The sequence below is a fragment of the Rhopilema esculentum genome, chromosome 16 (genome assembly GCF_057945365.1).
Source record: "Rhopilema esculentum isolate cy_ngs chromosome 16, ASM5794536v1, whole genome shotgun sequence".
Classification (NCBI taxonomy): Eukaryota; Metazoa; Cnidaria; class Scyphozoa; order Rhizostomeae; family Rhizostomatidae; genus Rhopilema; species Rhopilema esculentum.
The window spans coordinates 704,593-722,964 of NC_142830.1; the positions used below are offsets into that span (position 1 = coordinate 704,593).

The 18,372-nt window shown below is 36.5% G+C and overlaps 1 protein-coding gene across 1 annotated transcript in view; it reads right to left on the minus strand.

Moving 5' to 3' along the window:
* Positions 1-2,039: 2,039 nt before the first annotated feature.
* The window catches only part of LOC135682227 (vacuolar protein sorting-associated protein 16 homolog), a 28,686-nt gene continuing 12,353 nt past the window's right edge, over positions 2,040-18,372 (minus strand). The window contains exons 10-24 of the mRNA XM_065197019.2: positions 18,136-18,230; positions 17,622-17,698; positions 17,276-17,401; positions 15,916-16,043; positions 15,313-15,348; positions 14,980-15,088; positions 14,399-14,533; positions 9,270-9,378; positions 7,749-7,846; positions 7,363-7,554; positions 5,196-5,297; positions 4,359-4,426; positions 3,665-3,761; positions 3,181-3,287; positions 2,040-2,394 (exon numbers count right to left, since the gene is read on the minus strand). Coding sequence (XP_065053091.1) covers positions 2,253-2,394; positions 3,181-3,287; positions 3,665-3,761; positions 4,359-4,426; positions 5,196-5,297; positions 7,363-7,554; positions 7,749-7,846; positions 9,270-9,378; positions 14,399-14,533; positions 14,980-15,088; positions 15,313-15,348; positions 15,916-16,043; positions 17,276-17,401; positions 17,622-17,698; positions 18,136-18,230 — 1,621 coding nt within the window. The 3' untranslated portion in view covers positions 2,040-2,252. The remainder of the gene's footprint in view (positions 2,395-3,180; positions 3,288-3,664; positions 3,762-4,358; positions 4,427-5,195; positions 5,298-7,362; positions 7,555-7,748; positions 7,847-9,269; positions 9,379-14,398; positions 14,534-14,979; positions 15,089-15,312; positions 15,349-15,915; positions 16,044-17,275; positions 17,402-17,621; positions 17,699-18,135; positions 18,231-18,372) is intronic.

Genomic DNA, 18,372 nt, shown 5'->3' on the forward strand with positions numbered 1-18,372 from the left:
TGAACCCCCTTGTTTAAAAAAAATTAGATCATTTATATTATTTAAAATGTTTCAATAATGTGAGTCAAGGATTTCCTCTTTCTGTGAATATCGCTGCTTTTTATCCTTAAAACATAGGAAAAGATTATTCAGTTAAATAAAATGATGGTAATAATGTGTTAAGATAAAAGTCACTTAGCAAAGGTATATTGTTTTTCTCCCAATTCTCATCTTTTGGGACAAAAACAACATGCATGTCTTTAGCTGTCCAAACAACAAAATGTGCCCATTTGGTACCAAGGACAGCCATTTCTGCTTGGACCTGATGCCAGTAATTATGTGAATTGTTGAGCATCAGGTCATGGGTTAAATAAAATTGTCTGAAATGGGATGGAGAAGTCATTTCCTTCTCGATCATCTCCTTGATTGAAGAGTCCTTGTATTTCCAAGGGCATTTAATTTCCAGGGCTCCTGGACCATCCATTTCTTTTGAAGAAATAATTCCATCTGGGGAACAACCAAGGTATCCACATTGGAAAAGATGCAGCCCAGTTGAAGTGACTCTATTCCCTGTTTTTTCTTCATACTGTTTGCATGCCACTTCTTCGTGCATTCCTCCCCACATTATGCTGTCCTTGTTCATCAAGTTGTACTCCCCTTTTAGAGTTTTGAAAAGCGATGGCGGGTACTGCTTATTAAATTCCATATTTCGCTTAACTGCTCCTAACACCAAGCCAAAGTTGCTACCAGTTAAGCGCAGTCTCCTATACTGGCCCCACAAATGACTCTTACTTTGTAGCTTTGTTGCTTCAGCAACCCATTGCTGCTGCTCTCTTGTCACTGCTACTTCTTTTACAAATAGCTCCTTATTGCTGGCAAAGAGAGGCAGCAGATCTTCTATCAGAGGTGGTCCTTTTGAATCCTTACTGGTGTCGGGTTCAGGCGAGAGAATCCATCGAAACGGACAGTCAACGTTCATGGTAACTAGTCTATCGTGGAAATTTTCTCGGTCAGCTTCCGTAAAGCTTCTGGAGGCAGCCTTGTAATGGGGCTTCGTCGGTGGGAAAAGGTCCGAAATGGTCTTCGTCTCTGATTCCCTCTTTGCTTTGCTTTTAGGCCTGTGCATCCATGAATTAGGCAAATCTGTTTTGGACATGCCCTTTTTGTTGACATAAATGGCTGTAGCAGCCATATGACTACATAACCACTGTCCTCTAGGACATTCACATTCTGCTGAGGTTATAAGCCCCTCTCCATTTACGCTTAGGCCTACTTTGTACGATCGATCTTTCATCGACGCGCGAACGACACCCTTTATAGCGAATCCATCAATTGTCACTTGTAGGACGAAACCTGAATGATATTTTGTTTCACCTTTACTCACAACATTTTGATCATCACGAAAGAAATTTACCAATCCCGACAGACTAATAACTTGGTTCGCCATAACTACAAATGCTGCTACTTGGTCGAGCAAGCGTATCCCGTAACCACCACGTAGCTAGGGACGCCGGCTATCAGCCAATCAGAGATCGCTTCCGCTTACGTAGCGTATGAAGCACTTTGTTAATCGTGTCAAATATGATCGAGCGTGATGCTAGAAATTAAGGCCAAAACCGGTGTTTTTGACAGAAATTTGATGCCCAAAATGGACAAAATGCGATAAAAAGTGAAAAACAGGAAGAAAATCAAAGAATGCAAATAACGGCAATTGCTGTGGGAAAAAAATCAGCAAATTTCTTATCAACTAGAGACGATTTACGCAGAATATCTTATTTTACAAAATATATTAAACAAGATGTAAAAAGCAGCTTAGCTGTATCTTTAGTCGACTAAGCTAATAACTGGTTTGAAACTGGTAATAATTTGAATGAAAGAGGTGATAGCTGGTGTATTTCAAAACTCTTTTGCTTAGGGATCGGATTCTATGTACTATTTTTTTACTGTTTTATCTCAAATCAGACAGATTTCAATGCTATATCATGGTCTTTTAGAATGATAATGAAAAAATGGACAGGGATTCTGTCGATATGGAGAAAAACAGACATCAACACATCAGATCAAGTGCACTCTCCATAGGCCTATTTCAAACTTTGAAAATACAAATAAATCTGATTACATCTACAATTATTAAGATTCTTCAATACAAAACAATTTATTTAAGCTTGAAATAGTCTCAAGAATGGCAATGATATGAAAAAGGAGAATAATTGCAATTAGATCTGCAATAGCCGACAACAGCACGGGCACAATTTGAATAAGACCGGCCAGGTCTACCTTTTATATGACAACTGCGACTTATACATTTGAATCTTCTCGGTCAGTTCTCTATTTCCGGAACATTTGTATTGGATGGAATTCAGGTCATCTATACTCTTTGTTTGAAAGGCTGTTTCAGCTGCCTGATCCATATAACTAAGCGAAAAGCAAAGTGAATTAGAAATTAAATGAACCGAATCTAATTGAAAGTAGAAGCCGAAGTAAGCAATGGCTGAAACAGGTTTCTGTATGAACACCGCATACAAACAAAATAAAATTTATAAGCAGCTTCTGAGATGAACAAACCGTAAAATACTCTTGTAGATCGGTTTCTGGTAAATCGTATGACAGAACAATATTCATTCGATTTGCAACGGTTATCAAAGCAAAAACAATTTGATAATATAACAAAACAAGAAATAGGCAAGAAATATCAATAAACTTTAAAGATATTGGAAGAGATGCAAATCGTTTCATTATATCAATATGGCTATTTAATTTCACTTCATCATTGCAAGTAATTAGAAAGCTCTTATTAGAAAGCCCTACAGCTGCGTTTACGCGGGGCCGGTCAAATATTTGGCCGGTTTATCAATATATCCGGCTTTGACCCGCTGATGGATATAAATATTTTGTCCGCTTACCTTAAGTCCTTATCCGACGTTTATACCCTATGGGGCGTTAGATGAATAGGGTATAACTTAAATTTAGCTATAAATCAGGTCACAGACTCGGTCACTCGGAAAAAAAATTTCCAATTCTCCTATAACTTTGTTCAATCCTTCCATTTCAGCAGAAAGGTAAAAGCGAAAAAGTTACATAGAACGGTAGGACATTTCAAATTTTATCTGCATACAATCAACATTCAATATGCGAATTCGCTCGCTATTTGTAGGGCATAGATATTCAGAAAGATGCATTTCATGTAAATCTTCCATTTACCCCATTTTCATGTAAATCTTCACTCTCTTGTCAATTGGCACTTTCTGGATATACTTTGCAGCTTCATTCAATGCTGGACCGTTGGAAAGACACACGTCAACAAACGGCTAAAAGAAAAAATGAAATTGATTTATAGGATATAACAGTGAAGAATATTTGATCAATAAACAGTGAAGAATATTTGAAAGATTCTTTACAGAATATTCAAGCAACTAAATAAACTGGCAACCTTTTTGAAAAAAACCGACAGTTCTGCGCGTGCTGCAATCAAGATAGGAATGTTTAATTGTATTTTTATTAGAAGAAGAAAGCACATAACTAATGGATACTAACCGAAGTAGCAAAAACTGATTGAAAAAATCGTTGAAATAAATGTGAACTATTCTATAGATGTAGGTCCAAACTGTGCGTGAAGTAAAGTTCGCCAAATCGCCAGTGAAAGGAGATTTTCTTCTAATATAAAGCATAAAGAATACATGAGTACCTCGTAGCCAATTGGTGACTTTTTACTCTTCGAGAACTTTTCTAATTCTTGCCAGTTTCGAACTTCTCCAAGAGCTTGGATCTTCTTCCACCAGAATCTTTCAAAACAAGAGATATCTCAAAGATAATTTGCTTTATAGCAAAGAATAACTAAATTTAATTAAATTTGTTAGACTATGAATGCTAGAAAAAAATGACGAACAAAAACATCTGCACTTTTCTTAGCTTGGTATACACCCTTTTCAAATAATACGCTGAAAACCTTTTTCGCCTTAACAAGAACGATAATTCAATAAACGGCCAGGTCATTCTATCCAGCAACGGCCTGGAAATTGGTTTATCATAAGTAAAAATCGAATAAAACTGAGCTGACAATTGTAACACAAATGAATTGAAATAAATGGTCTTGTTGTGAACAAATCTTGTAAAAAACAATTCAATAAAAAAGGAGACGAGTAAGAGACTTGAAAGAATGTCTAGTTTAGTGATGTTTAAAAATACTTAAGTCAGTATCTTTTAAAAACACGGTGTTTTTGGTAATGTTTAAGAAACCAAAAGTTGCTTCTTGTTTTTCATATTTTGCAAAAAAATTTATTGATAGGTCATACTTGAAGCATTTGATCAACAACAAATTAAAAAAATAAAAAGGAAAACCAATTCAATTTGATAAATTGCATGAAACATAATTTCAAAACCTGGTATCAGGAATATTGAAATCTTTTCGCATTGTTTCAGCGTGCTTTTGATGTCCACAACAAATTAGCTAAAATGAAATATTAAAAGGTTGGGCTAAATGACTTTTGACAGAGATTTTTCAATGCAAGCAGTAGCAAAAGAGCTGTGATGCAAAGCAACTATCAAACAATGGGTCCTGCTTAGTTCTGCCTCACTGGTTGTTGTAGAAGATAAATTAATGATTTCTTCAATTGGCATTGAAAAAAGCAAACAGAGTCACACTGAGCATTTTTTAAAAGCAATTTTCAGGTTTTGTACCGCAAAAATATTGTTAACTTCTAAAATGCTTTTACAACAAATTGTATTTATATGAATGAGGTCGCATATTCTGTTTAGTAAATGTATAAATGTCGTGAAGGGGGGGAGGAGAGGGGGGGAGGAGAGGGGGGAGAGGAGAGGGGGGAGAGGGGGGGTAGCTAAACTGAATAGACATGTTATAGCGACCAATACACTGGTGCTTCAAAAGTATTGTACCGCCTCGAAGAAGAAGAAGCGAAGGAAGCATGAATGACTGAGAGCGATTGTTATGCATATTATGAGTGTTTTCAAGCGGTAAATGGAAATTAGTAGGAAGTAAGACAACCACCAATCAAAACTTCAATCTTTTTAGAACATTTTTGTAAAAGTTACATTGACGATATCTTCAACATTTTCAATGTTTCAATATTTTATTGAAATGTTGCAAATTTTCCTGTGAGCTCATTCGTATTTGGCAAGTTAATTCTACATTCTTCATCAAATAATTCCAATAGCCAAGGCACCAGAGGAGATCAATTGTCCGAGTGCGGTTAACATACCTTGTGCAACGTGTCGTACATGCACAGACTGAGGTATTTCTCCCCAAATTCATCCCCAAGCCTCTTTTGGAATTCCAAAAGTTTTATCTGTTCTGTAGTCACCTGATTAAGCATAAAAAAGTCACATGTAGCACACCACACAAGCAAAAACAAGTTACATAAGCTATCTATACTGAAATCAGAAAAAGTTTCAATTCACCTGGTCGAAAAGAAGAACAAACTAAACAATGAAAGAACAGGTGAACCAGGGAAAAAACAATGCTTGCAGCTCTCTCACACTATCGCACTAATTACCCTGTCAAATTGCTTTTCTTTCCTCAACTACCTAAGCAAACCGAAGCAGGTGCTTTCTACAACCGTCAATTGCATAGCTTTATAGCAAAGTGTTTCAAAAAAGCAAAGATGCAATGTTAACCATTCAAACAATAAGTTTATACATCAAATGGCTGAAAACAATGTCAGTGTTATTTCATCGAGCACGCTTGCATCAATCAAGCTGACAGTGTAAAAGTAAACAGAAATTGCTCCGTTTCTGTAAATGATTTCTCCGTTTCCAGAAAAAGATTTAGATAAGGCGTATAGAATACAGTATTTCCTTTATTTGAAATGTTAAGACGGATGCTCAAACTAAAATGATTCAACTGTATGATAAAAAACTGATAATTTATTTTCAGAGTAAATATCAATTGTAGGCACTTTCCAAAACAGGTGCCTTGCAAAGATGGCTAAAGGCATAAAAATGCGTTAGCTAAAGGCATCGATAAAGGAATAAAAATGCGCTAGCTGAAGGGATCGATAAAGGCATAAAAATGCGCTAGCTGAAGGCATCGATAAAGGCATAAAAATGCGCTAGCTGAAGGCATCGATAAAGGCATTAAAATGCGCTAGCTGAAGGCATCGTTAAATTCATAAAAATGCGCTAGCTGAAGGCATCGATAAAGGCATAAAAATGCGCTAGCTGAAGGCATCGATAAAGGCATAAAAATGCGCTAGCTGAAGGCATCGATAAAGGCATAAAAATGCGCTAGCTGAAGGCATCGATAAAGGCATTAAAATGCGCTAGCTGAAGGCATCGATAAATTCATAAAAATGCGCTAGCTGAAGGCATCGATAAAGGCATAAAAATGCGCTAGCTGAAGGCATCGATAAAGGCATAAAAATGCGCTAGCTGAAGGCATCGATAAAGGCATAAAAATGCGCTAGCTGAAGGCATCGATAAAGGAATAAAAATGCGCTAGCTGAAATCATCGATAAAGGCATAAAAATGCGCTAGCTGAAGGCACCGATAAAGGCTTAAAAATGCGCTAGCTGAAGGCATCGATAAAGGCATAAAAATGCGCTAGCTGAAATCATCGATAAAGGCATAAAAATGCGCTAGCTGAAGGCACCGATAAAGGCTTAAAAATGCGCTAGCTGAAGGCATCGATAAAGGCATAAAAATGCGCTAGCTGAAGGCATCGATAAAGGCATAAAAATGCGCTCGCTGAAGGCATCGATAAAAGGATAAAAATGCCCTAGCTGAAGGCATCGATAAAGGCATAAAAATGCGCTAGCTGAAGGCATCGATAAAGGCATAAAAATGCGCTAGCTGAAGGCACCGATAAAGGCTTAAAAATGCGCTAGCTGAAGGCATCGATAAAGGCATAAAAATGCCCTAGCTGAAGGCATCGATAAAGGCATAAAAATGCGCTAGCTGAAGGCATCGATAAAGGCATAAAAATGCGCTAGCTGAAGGCATCGATAAAGGCATAAAAATGCGCTAGCTGAAGGCATCGATAAAGCCAAAAAAATGCGCTAGCTGAAGGCATCGATAAAGGCATAAAAATGCGCTAGCTGAAGGCATCGATAAAGGCATAAAAATGCGCTAGCTGAAGGCATCGATAAAGGCATAAAAATGCGCTAGCTGAAGGCATCGATAAAGGCATAAAAATGCGTTAAATGATCTTGCACAGATAGAGATACCAAAAGACAATTAAATAAGGGTATTTAATAAGGAAAGAAAGGAATTCTTGTGCTGTTAAGGAGGGTGTCATCATGAGAGGAGTATTGCATAAAAACTAATCGATAATACAAGAGAGATGCTCATTCTTCAACAAAAGCAACCCCATGGCATTGTTTGATGCGCATGGAATACCAGCCATTAGCAAAGATGCATCATTGAACGCACCTGAACACCAAAAGGGAAAACCTGCTGTCCTCTGTTATCAAATGACTCTCTAGCAATTCCAAGTTGCTTTATTCTCGAACCCAACGTGGTTTCAGAAAAACTGTCTTGAACATACATATTGCCGCTGTTTCTGAACTGGTCTTCTTGTAAGTAGAGATTCACAAGTGTCTCGCGCTCAACCTGCTTGCATCTCTGCAAAATGGAAGTACCAACAACGTGATATATTTCTATATAACCATTATAACCAAAACAGGTAAAAAAGCAAAGAGCAAAGATAAAATACAGTCAATAATAATCTAAAGCCTAGAATTTAAACGTTTTTATAGATGTGATATTAATGCCGCTAGCTTCAATGTACGACTAAGCGGTACACGACTAATGCTGACCTTGATAAACAGACTGAAAGCCAATGGGTAGTTCCTTATTTTCATTAGGAAATCGCCATGTTTGTCGCCTGCTCTAATGTGCTCCATTGCTAGGTACACTAAAACGGAGAAATATATAATTCAAAGAGAAACCCATAGTAAAAACGCTTGCTACACGGATTTTAGATATGGAAAAATAACTTTTTGAATCATTAGCACGAGGTATGAGTAGACCTATATTCTATCTTCCTCGATGTGTGAATGACGCTGTCTTTCTCTAACAAAATGGGCAAATACAACTTACAAGCAAGCACTAGAAAACCTTGTTAAGCAAGTATTCATTGATACAATATCGAAAAATATCACCAATAGTTCATTGACATGTAAAATGACATGCTTTTAGGACGGCAATTGTCATGGAAAGCTCATGGATCAGAATGGTAACAAGCAAAAGTAGGTTTCAAGTTCACAACTGAGCACAAAGAACGAGAGGCAGAGTGCACAGGATTCTGTCTCCGCGGTAAGCTGGGACAAAGAATAGTCTAGGACAAAGATCCTTAAAAGACAAGGTATCTGTTATTAACAGACTGTTAAATGCTGCATATGACAAAATTCAAAGAACATGCAAAGAGAATGAAAGCACTTTACGGCTACAAAAGAGTGACTTGCCATAGAAGGTTCAAGCAGGTAATATAAAGGACATATGTTTAATTAAAAAAGGCAGAAAGATCTTAATTGTACCGCAGAATAATGCTCTTAGCGCCTATTGCTTTTACTCGAAGAAAATAGCACAGTTTATTATATTCAATTGGCTCCCAATGCAGTTCTTCCCAAGAAATTGATCGAAAAATTGCATGACAGAGAACAAACCGACATTATTATTAACTTTCGTTTACCGCATGATCAAGACAGCAGACTAAATAACAAAACACCAAAGTTGAGCTAAATTTGATCAGACTGTGCTTTCCGAGACTTAAAAATAGTGTTTCAGTCATTTAATTTCCGGCAGGGAATTTTCCTCAACAATCTGAACTTCAACCTAACTTTGAATCTTATTTCACAATAATCGCAATTCGACCATGCTGATTCCGAATCCGAGATGGGTCTTTTGAATTTTCGACCGGAAGTGTGGTTTTTTGATGACGTCACAGAGCGATTTGGAATCAGCATGGAAATAAAATTCAAAGTTAGGTTGAAGTTCAGATCGTTGAGGAAAATTCCCTGCCTATTTATGGTCATGCTAGACTTAAATATTCCTACCCTGCGTTGCTGTAAGAAACATTTGTTTCACTTAAGAATAGGGCTTTTTGGAGAACAAGACAAACTCAACTTTCAAAATTGCTTCAAAATTCTAAGAACTGTCATGTCCTACGTAGAAAAGCATGTACAGATTTTTCAAAGGGGGGAGAAACGGCGACCTTCATTTTACTAAAGAATTCAAATCAGTAAGGAGACTTGCTTTGGAAAAAAGGGGTTTTATAGTAGAAAATAGTTGTCTGGAGCAAACGTACTAAAAAAAGTAGAGATATAAAATGAACTAGCCTTGTTCGGAATCGTAACTGTCGACAGCCTTCTGCAGTGCCATGTCATAATTCGCCATTCGGAGAAGAAGGGGTACCTGGTTCGACGCCTTTGGTTCATATTCTAACAGCTAGAGAAATAATATTCAAAACAGGTTGTTGACTTAGAAAATTGGCAAAAAATTCAGAAGAATCAAAAGGAAAGCCTTTTCAACAACCATGTTGCACAGGAAGAGAATCTTGTTGAGCATTTAATTCCCGTTTAGTTGAACTTACAACTTATAAGATTGAACTGAAGTTTAGCTGCATTAGTTAACATCAATGGTTTGGGCGAATCAATTGAAGAAAGAAAACATCAAACGGAAGGCTTTGTGCCAACTTGTTTAATTCTTTCCTTCCTTGATTACTGTAGCAATAGGTTACCCAGCAACTCCGTTAGGCAATTTGAAGAAATAGCGAAAGTTTTAAAACTGAAAAACACATTTTTGAACAATGGTGGGAAAAATATCACACGATGCTGTGATGAAGCAGTTGACGAACTTCGAGTTCTTAAGTAGCGGTATTTTGCTGGACAGTGCAAACCTTGTTTTCAAGATTTCCTAGTCCAAATTCAAGCATTTGTATCTTTGCAAAAAACTTTGCATTGTGCTCAAAAGTAAGATTTTCTTGAAAATAAGAACAAGCCTCACAGGGTTGTCTCAACCGACAGCACGGAATGTTAAACTTGCTAAGAGGGATAAATTCTTAGGGCATGACGAAGACAAGAGAAAGCAAACTCAGGAAAATGTTAGTCATCCAATATTAGGAGTCTGCATACTGGGTTGCAGAGAAAGAAAGTGAATCTGAAGAAGTCAGCGAAACAGATGTATAGTTAAACATAAGATGTTTCACACATATCTTTTCCTTATCGTGAGAAACATGGTTCATCTGATTCTTCAAGGCTTTCTCCTATGCCTGACCAACAACTGCCGTCATTATTAATGCAAGAAGCCTGCTGCTAGTGATTTTTAGAACTATGGGTAAGCTATTACCTAGATGGGTTTATCGTTTAATAGATGGGAGCAGGGATGGAACACTAAATTGAAACATCTGTTATTGAAACTGATAATTTGCGGTAGTTACACAGCTGAAAGGAACTATAAAATGATCTAAAACTATTTGCATGCTATTGAAAATATCTATCTTATTCCATTTCTTCTTTTTATTATTCTCAGGCTCTGGCACACAGGGTAGTACTGTTACAATTGCAGATATATGCTTAGATGCTATCTAAAAACGTGCTGCCGCGACCTGAGAAAGTTCCAACATAAACAAACTGCAGATGGATAAAGTATCAAAACACGCCATCCTCATTTTTAGTTCTGGCGACAAGTTTGTCGAAGACATAACGTCAGTATCAAAAAACGTTTTGGAGTAGCATCAATATTTGTTTGAGAAGCATTCAACGCAAACTCTTGCAAAAGCCCTTGTAAAAGGTAATCGACAGATATCAAAGTGGCTCAAGTCATCTGTCAATCAAACGATTGGTCAACCAATAAGCTGAGTGGTATCACGCTTTTGATTGGCCAGTTGCTGACGGGTGAATGATTAAATGAACTTAAGCCACTTTGGTATCTACCGACCGCCTTTTAGCTTGGGCACGGAGACCATGATCTCAATCCAAAGACCACTGTCACATATCAAGATAATGATCATTCCAATTACTTTTTAGGATTTGGAAAAAGTCCACACAGGTAGCCTAATACACAGGATTTGAAGGTTTTCAAGACATCAGATACATGCTTCGAGACATAGGGGCTAGGCCATTGTACTACGTCATTGGTGTACAAACATAAAATACTTTTCTTATTGGTTGCTGTTGCATGTCAAAACTGTTTGACAATTTCTGTCATACATTTTGTTGCTGTTAGTTCTCCTGTGTTACATTGTGGACGCACGAGGATTTCTTTCCAAGAGGACTTCGCCTTATTTGAATTGAATGTCCAACGACACCTTGCAAAACTAGGAAACAATGTCAAAAGAGCGACATATCATACAAAATGTTTAACAATCGCCCAACATCAGTGTGGCTAATTCTTGATCGGTTATGCTGTGGCAAATTCTTAAAAACCAAAGCCATATGACAATATATGATAGTTTGGTCATACATGTAATGACCTGTCAACGTAAATAGCTCGAATCTATGAAAGGAACGTCGGTGGGGATAGAGCAGTACGGGCGAAACGAAATTAAATGAACTGTCTCCATTGGGAATACGCTTAATTAATTATAGTTTATTATCGCCATTTCTCATTAATTATTCACTATAGGAAGTACAGGGAACCTTGGGTCATTGCAAATAAAATTATGTGGGGCTTTGAAAGGAATGAGCTTGAAACTAGAACATATGTTTCTTTCTACACAGTCTCCTACCAACACATTACACGGGGATATAATATTTAAATCAATGAGCTGTAAAGAAAATTCTTAGAGTTCCTATTTCAAAAAGTATTTTTTCATTCAAAGAAACTTTTTACGTAACCAAAACCTGGTTCCATTGTTCAAAAGACATGCATCGCTGTATTCACTTTATGATCTAAAGAATTCCATACATATAAAAATGAGTACTTCAACAAAACAAAAAATTCTAGATTGCATGACCATTAAATTTTACCTGACAGTATTTTGGAATCTGCTTTTGTCAAAACAAAAAGAAAGTAAATGTATCTAGGGACAATATTCGGTTTTCTCACTCGAAATCCTCCTTATTGTGAGGTGAAAACAACAGTGGCGGACTGGCTCAGAATTTTTAACCGAACACAAATAACTGGATGGGCCCAGGAGGGTTTAGTCTGAAAATTAGGGCGTGATCAAGTGAGCATTTTATCATAATCGATCAATTTCTAAGCAACATAACATATGTAGCACTAATAGCAAAGTTGATTACAAATGAGCGCTGAGTACACTAATTGAGAAAGCGAATCATGATATTTTGTGTAATCTTCCGCTAAATTGTTTGGTTTCTGTATTTTAGAATTAATACGTGCTTACAAACTTTAATTTACTTTCCAAGAAACCAGTGATCAGTCCTGTCCTCTTTTTGCATCAACTTTGCCTTCCTTTCTGAGAACCACTTGCGACTCGAAGTTTATTCGTCCATTGTGTGCAATTTGGCTGACTCTTGCCATTTTATTGACATCTTTTTTATGTCATTTTCTTATTTCATGAGACAATACCTTACCCGTTCGTATTTATACTAAAAAGTCCAGCGCAAGCAAAAAACTAGATTATTTCTAGAATCTAGAATCTTTAAAGACAAAAAACTAGAATCTTTAAGACGATGCAGCAACCCCCATTGAAGTATCATTCGCATCGCATTATCTTAATGCTATGGCTTGAGTAAAAGAGAAAGTTAACGCAAAGTTTGTTACTGAATCACTCCTTACTTTTTTGCCAACTGGCAAAGATTTAAGTGAACTCTACAATTAATGTCGGGCAGATTAACTGAACCTGGATCTATGAAAAATAAAAAATTTCAGAAAATTCCATCATATTAAAAATTCCAAATTTCTATTAACCTCCCATAACCTAAAAAAGTCATTTTTTTAGCTTCGACCAAATCCATTTTATAACCACATGCTATGAAATTTATTCAACCTCAGTTTTGATGTAATCCATGATATTTATCATTTGTAATGGGACATCTTAAGGCCCCACATTCCTAAAAATGGTTCCCTTTTTCTGCAAAGATGGGGCCCTTTTTACCAGATTTTGCCACAGGCCGATGGGCCAGTCCGCCACTGGAAAACAATGATGCCTACAATATTTAAATCCATATCTCATTATAAACTCACATTAACATTTGCTTAATTTTACGACTTTTCATTTTCTGCAAAGTGTCAGAGGAAAAATTCACATTCAGTTCGTATCATTCAAGGATAAAATTCCTTTATTATCCTTTTAACAAATCTCATTGTATTACTAAAAGCATTGGCACTACAAACTAAGGTTTATAGCATCAAGTGGTGCTTATTTTCTAGTCAACTGAATTTTGCAACTGGTTCAGACATGCCAAATTTTGTTTGGAAATTTCTATCCAAAATAATTTTTTTCCCTAGTTCTAATGCTTTTTCGCCTCGAAGAGGTGATCCTGGAAGTTTTAAAAATCTGTATGCAAATTATAAGAAATTCTTATGACTGTGGGAAAGTAGCTTTTAAAATTCCGGGTAATATAAGGAACACAATAGAAGAGCCAGAAATGCGAGTTGGTAAGTGCTGCTGATGTATCAAGAACTTTGACCAAATCCTCAGGACATTTTTCCTTAGGACAAAGCGATTTCAGACAAATGAAAAAAAAAACATAAAACTGCGGGGTTCTTACGTGGATCATATGCCTACACTGCTATATTGAATCACAACCAGTGAAGCAAAGAAACATTATGCAACATTGATCCGTAAAAAGATTCAACAAAATGGCTCAAAAATGTACAATGTACTCTTCCTTCCACGACAGAAGAAGCTATTTGCATGTCGCGCCAAGATAAACTTTTTGAATGTCCCCACTTAATATGATTGTAAAATTTCGACGACAGACAACCGACACAGCAGTTAATATTATCCCAAACGACCTTGTGTTTAGCTACAATGGAAGTGATGAACCAAAGAGCGTTCAGTCAATTGTGAAATATTCTAAGAAATGATGGTTTGGTCTAAATGTTGGCTTGAGTGTTTAAAACCCTGTTTACACGGGAAAATGGGATCGATCTCAAACTGGATCGATTCCAAACTGGAACGCTCTCCAAAGCGAATCAAAATTAATACGGATGGGGATCGATCCTGAGCGACCCCGTGTGGGGTCGATCCCGGTCGGGTTCAAAAATTTCTATCCAAAATAATTTCAGGGAATTTCTTTCCCAGGTTCTAATGCTTTTTCGCTTCCGAAAAAGTGATCGTGGGAGTTTTAAAAAGCAAATTATGAGAATTTTTATATGACTGTTGGTAAGCAATGATTTAAAAAGTCCGGGTGAAATAAGAATCACAGTGGAATAGTGAGCCAGAAGCGAGATGAGGTAAACGGGGTCTAAATGGGATATCTGTCGAGCCCCCCCCTATTATACAAAAGATCCTCATACAACAAAGGGTGGGAGCACACAAAAATATTTAATAAAATACCTTGACAGCCAAGGCCGTTCTTCCTTGTTCTAAAGCATTTGAGGCAATCTCTGTGTAGGAAATACCAGGAGTGTCGCCCAGTTTCGCAGCTATTTCTCTTGCTAGCTGTTCATCATCGACGCCTACCTGCTTCACCTATAAAAAATGACCAAAAACACTAACAAAAAACTATATTAAGATGGACTGGGAAAACTGAAGAAATATCAATTTACGGAAAATCGTTTCAAGGTTGATGATAGTCTCAGGTGGCATTTTTCACCTGCATTAAATGAAAATAGAGCCTTATGAAATGAGAACACAGCCACAAGCAAATGTTAAGTATAAAAATGAAAATTTTATTAGAAATATAAACATGCCAAAGACATCATAAGCAGGAAACCTCATTAAGAGGCTTTCGGGGAAAATCACTGCAAAAAAATTGACGCTTAACGTGCTCAATTGTTTACGAAAAAACACCTTGTACTTATTGATTTTATGCTTTGTTTTCAAAATCAAGGCAGCAACACTGTGCGAAATAAAAACTGGAATAGAACCTTTGGCAAACTGGAACATTTTTGGAATAAGCAAAATACGCTACTAACTTTCTGACAAGCCCAATGTGCGAGGATTCTGCTGGCCCCTTCTCTCTTTGGTATCCGTAAGTAATCGCATATTCGTATTGCTAATAGGTAGTGACGCCTTAGAATAAGCCTAGAACAGGAAAAACATGAGCGGAGAGATATTTGACAAAACTTCTAAAATCAATGACAGAATTCTGAAAGACCATTCGGAAGAGTATATATAATGAATGCCAACAAGTACAAATAATTTGATCATTTTGGTACGATGAGGCGTCATCAACTAATAGAAGCTACAAAAAAATATAAGCCAATTTAAATGTCAAGGCCTGATCATGTTTGAACAATGGAATTTACCTGTCAATCAAAACTGGTAGTGTAAGTCGTTGAAGTCTAATTCTTAGTCAAGGCTCTTTCATCTTTCAATTTCTTTTCAATAAATCCAGTTTAAGGCTTCTGCGCAACCGGCATGCTTTGCGAATATATTTTCAAAACCGGCCTAATATCGTACTAAAATATGTACGTTGCATGTGGTACTTCATCCAGATAAAAACACAACGTTAAAAACACGAAGTTTCGAGCATGTACTCGTTATCAAGTCTCTTTGAGTCTCTTGATAACGAGTACATGCTCGAAACGTAGTGTTTTTAACAATCAAACTATTATATTTTCAATCTAATACTAAATTTATTTGTTAACTGTATTATCGTTATTCTAATATCGTACTGCATGAAAATATAAAAAAAATCAATTTCTTAAGACAGCTGCCGCTAAGCATGAAAGTTGCGCAAGAGCTTTTAAAACTTGTTTATAATTTATGGCACTCATCTTGCAATTATGAAAAGAATAAAATTAAAAGATCAAGTCAAAACTGTCAAGATCATGCGTGGTCAAGTCTACTTCTAGTGGGATTTCTACAAAAAATCCAAACACTCCCAAAAATAAGGCTAGAAAGGATACTCTTCGAATGTCAATGGGATGCCAATTTTATAGTGTCTCACATTATTGAGGACCCTTAATGTCTGTGACATTTCGACGAATGCTTGGGGTCTCATGTCTTTAAGAAAACTTTTACCAAATGACGCAGCCTGCGAAAGATATATTAAGACTGTTTTGAAATCAGCTGACTTATGACATCTGTGAAAAACATCAGCAAGACTGCAAAATAGCGAGCAACAGCTTAATCCAGAGATCGGAAGCAAAAATCCTTTCACCATGGAGCCAACACAGTTCATTACTATTAACGACATAAGTTCAAAAATTCTGAAAAACTGCATACATTCTTCATAGCTTTAGAAATTCATCTGCTAATCGTATCGAAATTTAAAAGCCTTGATCAGCATAAGTTTAAAGGGAAATGATCCATAGAAAAAAGCGAAATAATGAACTTTGAATACAAGACTGATGATACAAATTCTTGTTTCTTGATTCTCAAACACTTGGCAACATTTGCAGTTTATGTATACAAAAATAGCGAAAATTGAAAGATCAAATATAAATTTAGGTTTTAGGAGATCTTTGATGCAATTTTTCAAAGTTCCGAAGACGTTATATCCAAGAGAAATATGCGACATAGTAAATCTGTTGGTGAGCATTTCGTCGGTAACGGACTGTTATGAGAACAAAGGCTAACTTAATCAATGCATGCAACATGTCCTTTGGCAATCCGTGCGAGAGACCCTTTTAAAAAAAACTATTATTTTAAAAGTTGTTTACACAAAATGGTGTCAACTTTCGATTGCATTGCTTTGGTTCGTTTAATTTTGCGTTGAAGATTTAGACTTCATAAACATAACACTGACTTTTGCACAGCATTCAGTCACAAAACAAATACGTTCATTATCATCACAATCTATTTTGCTACTTGTCCTGCTGTTCACAATTTAACATGGACAGTTTTATTTCATTTGGCTATTTGAAAATGTTCCCCCTTTTTGAGAATGTTTCATTCAGTGCACCGGCAAGCAAATATAAGCAAGTTCTCTTTTATCTTCCTTGAAAATTACCTTGAAAAGGTGTTTTATCAATCACGTTCGGTGACAGCACGAAAGTGTGAATTAAAATTGAGGGAACATAAGCGCCCAATAAACTGAACTGGCTTCAATATTACTTTCCTGACCCTAGCATCCAAAGGACGCTAAAGAACTGCAGGCATTTTGAAACAGAATCGACAATTTTTCATATCTATTCAAGAGACTTTCTCTGACAATTATTTCTCTGACAACCTTATTTCTCCAGAACAATCAAACAACAAAGCTTCAAGAAACTCGCCCAAACCTCCAAACATCGCGGAAAAATAAGGCATAATTTAAATCCATACCTTCATGAGTCCTCTCTGTGCCTTGGGTTCAAACTCCTGCCCCGCAGCCTTGATACAGGCATGCACAGCCTCCTGCAGATGGTTCTTGATTGTCCTCATGTAGTCATCGACTCTCACTCGCATATTCTAAGGAAAAAACGTATTATATATTCACCTTTATTCATTGAAGATATACTACATGCATAAGAAAATCCTCATGAAAATCCATATCCATTAGAAAATCCACAAGAAAATCCATAAATTCAACAACAGCGCGAGGAAGTAGCATTTCTTCCATTCTCTTTTCAATTTTGTCGAAAGTAGTAGATGAGATTTAGTCCAATAAGTCGAATATCTCAAAGATCACCTCGTATTCGATGTTTGCATCGTATAACATTGCTCCAGGCTTCACCGAGCCAAGCTTGAACACATCTTCGACTTCGGCTACGTAGTAAAAAAATTCAATACTAAGTTTGAGGTATTTGAAAGAAATTAATACGCTTCAAGAGCAGAAATAGGAGATTAAAAATGCAAAATCATATCAACTTCGATCTAACAAGATATCACTGGCAAAAAAGGAACAAGATCGAGACGGTCCTAAAATTAAGAATTATTTTGTAGAGTTTGTGCTAAGTTAAGAAAAGCGAATTCAAAATAAAGAGCCGCTGATGTATTATCTTATTTGTTGTCGAAAGCTTATTATTCTTTATATTTTGTTAACTTCAAAGAGAAGTTCTTACTTGAATAAGGTGCTTGTATGGAATGGATTTCTTGTGTTATGATGCTACATCTCATATTCAATGAAATCAAATGAAATCAATATTTTACTATAATTAATTACAAAAATTACTATATTTTAAGTATTCAAACTACGGACTTACCTGGCACTTTCTGGAGAAACTGGTGCTTTTCGTTTCCAATAATTCTTAATCCATCTACCTCTTGCACCAAACATGAGTTTGAATCCAGATAAAATCTTCGCACAGTTAAGGTTTCAACAAAGTACGGGTGTAACAAACTTAAGAATCAGAGTAAAAACTAGATTAACGATAATGCTGGAGATTTGAGACAACGCTTCCAAAATAGTGCCAGGAGTAAAAAAGGTTCCAATAAATTTG